General features: G+C 33.4%; 1 protein-coding gene across 1 annotated transcript in view; it reads right to left on the bottom strand.

Moving 5' to 3' along the window:
* Positions 1-335: 335 nt before the first annotated feature.
* The window catches only part of SESTD1 (SEC14 and spectrin domain containing 1), a 122,330-nt gene continuing 116,665 nt past the window's right edge, over positions 336-6,000 (bottom strand). Inside the window, exons 17-18 of the mRNA XM_049773432.1 lie at positions 4,156-4,277; positions 336-1,041 (exon numbers count right to left, since the gene is read on the bottom strand). Coding sequence (XP_049629389.1) covers positions 912-1,041; positions 4,156-4,277 — 252 coding nt within the window. The 3' untranslated portion in view covers positions 336-911. The remainder of the gene's footprint in view (positions 1,042-4,155; positions 4,278-6,000) is intronic.

Genomic DNA, 6,000 nt, shown 5'->3' with positions numbered 1-6,000 from the left:
CCAAGGATCACATTTACTAATTATGTATGCCTTCTTCTATAGCACTTTCTCCTAAAAATAAAATTTATATAATATTTTTCAAGGTGAAGAAGAGAACAATTAGAAACATTCCATTATTCACAAGTTCTTAAAGATCTAACTTGTTCTTTACAATTACTTTTTATAATAAAACATGCTTAATTATTATATCTACATGCTTACATATAAATTTTCTGGCTAAGATACATGCAACCAACATGAAAAAAAGCAAATATAATACTATCTTCACAATTCTAAGAATGCCCTTTTAAATAAGGCACTCATATATGGAAATAGGATATAATCACCAAATTAAATAAGATGTTTAAAAGAAGCCTTTTATTAAGCACAATGAACTTTTAATACATTATCAATACAAATAGAAAAAAATGTCTTTTAGTGAATATATCAAAGATCTTAAGGGGTTTCTTTTTACTGACACAATAAAAATAATCAAATTTAAAGAATTACAAAATAAAAATCTGAGAACACCATTGTCTAATAATAACAGATTAACCAATCTAAATCGACTATATCACCTGGGGAAGTAGGGAAACCACTTTTTAATAGAGAATTCCTAAATTCTTAATTAGCACCAATCAAAGCTTATTATCAGTTGTTATCTACAAACTGATGGGTCAGATAAAGCTTTAAAGTAAAATTTCAGTGCAATGTTTACAGTTCCTTTTTAAAAAATACTTGGAGTCTATGGTCTGAAAGCATGTTAAAGAACAAGGCCTTGGTAGCATCAAGGTTAACGTGGAGAGAGAAATGTGTATGGAAAGAAATGAGGCTTATCCTGGCTGTGAAATGCTTCTGAATGTGCGGAGGCTGCTGTAGGAGTCAGACGACATGCGGAATTATGAGCTGCGGGTCTAGGAAGTGGGCAGCTATTAACTCTCCGTGGCCATCATTTCAGGATGTCTCAGCTGCTGCCTTTTGAGACTAACCAGCTTCATCCTGTCTCTGATATGTTCTGCAGTAGATGCCATGTCACTGGGACTCCCAAAATACTGTTCAGTTCTAAAATTAAAACAGGAAAATTCAGTCAAATTAAATAGAAGTCTACTGTCTATATATCTACTGTGAAATGTAAAAAAGAAGCAAGACATAACTATTAAAATGTATTTAAGTGCTAAGAGACTTTGAGTAGAAATGAGTTCATCTGTAGATTATCCTGTTTGATAGCAATTCAATTGCATAAACATCTTTTTTTCATGATAGGAAAACATCTTTAGAAATGTAGGAGAAATACATATGTATATGCTAGCATAAATATAGTGTGTGCGTATATAATAATCTTAATAAAACAAAAGGGAAAACTGGAGATATCGTGCTTATCAATTTTAGTTCTGCAAGCAGACACAAATATAAAGTTTAAATGTGTACTTTAGTGCTAAGAGCTACACACATCAATGATCTAATATTGCTGGCAAGTAAAATGTCCATTTAACGTTACGTTACAAACTGGAAAATACATTAAGCATTTAGTTTACCTTATTTGTAAAGAGTCACAGAATCTTTTAGAGCAGAAAGTTCTTGAAAACTGCCTAATAAACAATTCATATTTTTCAGATCAAAAAACAAAGGCATAAAAAATAAAAGACTTGACTAAAGTCACAGAGCTGAAAAAGCAGCATATGAACCCAAGTCTTCAAGCAATACATCCAATCATATAATCCACTTCATTTAATTATTTTACTAGAAGAATATTACAAAGGAAAAAACTGAATGAGCTTATTGTTAACAGCCTTCAACAGAGCATAAGCATATAGCACTTAAATAGTCTAACCATTACAAATACTGAAAGTGGTAGCTATGAACTTTTAATATATACTGTACTAACTTCTATTTTATCTTAAAACAGATGAAGTAATAATACTTGTAAATTATTTGTTGAACATAGGATGAGAAACCTAGACAAATACTATGAATATACAGTCTTAGGCTTCCCTGTATAGAATAGGAGACAGGAAGGCCAGAGGATTGCATAGTGGGTAGGGAGTGCCTTGCATGCAGCTGAGTACCATTGGGTGTGGCCAAAAAAAACCAAACCAAAACAAACAAAAAGTATGGGACATAGTGAAATGTAAAAAGGGGAGTTGGCAGTTCTAGAATGAAACAGCCATAAACATTCTTAAAATACTATCACTAGAAATTTATTAATTTTAACTTTTGTTCTTTGTTACATATACTTAACATAATTTTATTTTTCTCATGTTAAAGTTTTAGTATAAGTAAAGATTACTTAATTAGACTTTTAAAATAAAAATTGTTTTAAGGAGAATTTTATTTTATTGGTATCGATTCAATATAGTTATTGGAAATTCACTATACAGAAGTTATATTATTATATATTAAATGATTTAAAACAAAAAAATAGGCTGGCCAGTTAGCTCAGTTGGTTTGAGTGTGGAGCTAATAAAACAAAAAAATTACTATACATGTATAGTTTGCTCATTAATTTCCTGCCCTATGACCTGAAGAGGTATGACTATAATAACATATCCCAATTTTTAGATGAGAGAATTGAAGCACAGAATGTTGAGTGCAAGGTGTCAGAATTAAGTCACAGAACTGAGATGTAAGCCCAAGAGCAATCTTGTTCCAAAGTCACAATCCTGTAATACAATCCTCTACCAAGCAAGCTGCATTCAATGTTGCTGTATTATTTGAATTAAGCATCCTCTGAGTCGCTTCTAAATTACTTTGAGTAATCAGGGGTCTCAAACTCTCGGCCCTCGGGCCATTTGCAGCCCTCCGTACAACATTTTGTGGCCCTGCCCTAGAAGAATCTTTTTTTGTTTTGTTTTGTTTTAGTTGTTTGAGTCACACCCCCCAATGTTCAAGGCTTACTACTGACTTTGCACTCAAGAATCACCCCGACTTTGCCTCCTGCGGCCCCCAGGTAAATTGAGTTTGAGACCCTGGTTAGACACTTGGAGATGATACATCTTTTTTGTTTGTTTATTTATTTATTTATTTATTTATTTATTTATTTATTTATTTATTTTGGTTTGGGGGTCACACCTGGTAGTGCTCAGGGGTTACTGCTGGCTCTAAGCTCAGAAATTGCTCCTGGCAGGCTCGGCAGACCATATGGGATGACCACAGTCCTTGTACATGCAAGGCAAACACCCTACCTTCATGCTATCTCTCCAGCTCACATCTTTTGATTTTAAAAAACTAATCATTCAGACTTTAACAGAGTTTTTAGATATCTAGCTTTCTTTTTCTTTTATTATAATTATTGTTACTTATTTATTACTAATTTACAACACTGAGTGTTTTAGATGTATCCTCTCATTCTTTTACTGGTCATTTATTCACATGAGATTATTTCATATTTTATCACTGAAATGATCAGAACCTCATCATTCTGCCAATAGAGAAATTAGGAATATATATCATCATCAAAGAAAAGGAATGGGGTTGGGTCAACCTAAGGGTGCATTCTAATTCCCTTAGAAGCTATAAGCTCAGTTTTTTAAATTATTTCTTTTCTTTCCTTTTTTTTTTTTTTTGGTTTTTGGGTTACACCGGCAGCACTCAGAGGTTTCTCCTGGCTCCACGCTCAGAAATCACTCCTGGTAGGCTCAGGGGACCATATGGGATGCCGGGATTTGAACCAATGACCTTCTGCATGAAAGGCAAACGCCTTACCTCCATGCTATCTCTTTGGTCCCAAATTATTTCTGAGAATCTTTCCTCTATCTTCTGTAAAGAAGATAGCCCTACTTGTCTGGCACTCTATAGTCAAAAAGAAGTTGATATGCCTGTCATTGCTTACTACACATTATGATCTCACTACATGTTAGTTATTTAAATTTCCCTAAATAAAGCCCTAACACTCCCCTCTTTATAATCATAATCAAGCTTAAAACCTGGTAATGTCAACCTAGTCAATCATTTTCTTTTACAGCAAACTGCCAAGAAGTGACAGGTAGCAAGTACCAACTGCTATAGTTGCAAAGAGAAGAGTTCAGAATATTTTTTATTTTAAAACAATTGGAATTAAAGATGGGGATCGACACTAATTAACTTGGCTTTTTTCAAAAATAGATTTTCCTTTCTTAATTATTTCATGTTAAGATCTCACTGATAAAAAAGACAACATTGCAAGAACGTGTGCCATACCCATCAGGATAAACCACAGGAACAGTTAATCTATCCAAAAGTGATTTCCCAACTGCTTCAATTTCATCAAACTGCTCCTCATCATTAAGAGCTTCAGGCTCCTCTGGACAGTCTTGCAAAATCTGCAACAAATGAAATGTTCATCAAGAGATCCAGAAAGGATGTCTGGTTCATGCAAATTCAGTATATTGGAAGTATTTTGTTCTTACTTCCTTCATTTACCCCACTGTAATGGACTGCTGAAGAAATTCAAACAAGATGAAATATATGATCTATCCTAATAATATATATTTAAAGCATGAAAAAGTCTATAGTAATTTATAAGAGAAAACAACACAAGACTATTATTTGGAAAGTAACTTCAAACTGGAATTTAGAAAAATTCTTTTATTCAATAACTACTGAACACTTACCATATGCTTATTTAGCAGTTTATAATATAAATGAAACACAGATTTTTGGCTTCAAGGAGCTTATACTCAAAAATAAAGAAAAAAGTATGAAATGACATATATTCATATTACTAAAACAAAATTCATGTGATGACTAACAGACTTGACACTCTGAAAACTTATCTGCTATGTTATCTGGATTAACTGGTGTAAGTGTTTATAATTCAAATATAGAAAGTTTTAACTTGATAAGATACTCATTTTTTTTACTTAACTATTATCATTTATATCTAAGCCAAAAAAAACAGAAAACTGAAAAATGAGGAAAGTTTTTCATTTTTACAAGGTTTTCATTACTTAATCTAATCATGTTTATTTCAGGGCTGGAGATATAGCACGGAGGTAAGGTGCTTGCCTCTCATGCAGAAGGTCAGTGGTTCGAATCCCGGCGTCCCACATGGTTCCCTGACCCTGCCAGGAGCGATTTCTGAGCATAGAGCCAGGAGTAACCCCTGAGCACTGCTGGGTGTGACCCAAAAAACAAAACAAACAAACTAATCATGTTTATTTCAATATCAAAAAAGAACTTAAGTATTTTGTAAATCTATATTCAATTTTATATATTTCCCCAATCACTGTATTTTACAGCCAGTATATCATAGTATATGTACTATATATATATATAACATATATAACTATACTTATAGTTAGTTGCTCAAGTTTTTAAGCAGTTTTGCCTGTAGTTGTGATTATATTTACACTGACAGTCAAAATGAATAATTACAAAGAGATTTCACAAAGTTCAAACAGTAAAATAGACTTCAGTTGTTTCTTTTTCTTTTTTGGAGGGGGCACATCTAATAGTGCTCAGGTATTCTCCTGGATCTGCACTGAGAAATCACTCTGGGCAGGCTTGGGGGACCATATGGGATGCCAGAGAACAAACTTGGGCCGGCTGCATGCAAGGCAAATCCCTACCCACTCACTATTGTCCCAGCTCTCTCTTTTATGTATTTTTAAATTTGGGCCTCCCACATGATGCTCAGTTAGTTGGTCTAAAGTCCCTGCCAGTAATTCTTTGTTAACCAATTTGGCAGTTAAATGCTTGAGATTGCTGTGCTGCTTGGGCCCTGTAGTCTCAGGGATATATTTGGTGCCTTGAGGGCTGTACCTGGTGATACTCAGGGGACTCTGTATGCTGGGAATCAAATCCTGGTCAAGTGCATGCTAGGTATACTTTAACTGCTGTATTATTTATCAACCGGAACAGAGTTTCTTATAAATATGATAAAGATAATGTGGCAGAAAAATATTCACCATTTTCTATTAAAAAAAAAAACCTACCCAGTTTATTTTTAAATAATTAAAGCCAAACCACATTAATTATTCTATGATTCTTTAAAATGTCTAGGTTTTAAATTATTCTTGTAGTAACATTAATAAAAAAATGTCC

Source organism: Suncus etruscus, chromosome 5 (assembly GCF_024139225.1).
Source record: "Suncus etruscus isolate mSunEtr1 chromosome 5, mSunEtr1.pri.cur, whole genome shotgun sequence".
Classification (NCBI taxonomy): Eukaryota; Metazoa; Chordata; class Mammalia; order Eulipotyphla; family Soricidae; genus Suncus; species Suncus etruscus.
The sequence above is the reverse complement of the archived record's forward strand: the minus strand, read 5'-3'. Positions and strand labels throughout refer to the sequence as shown.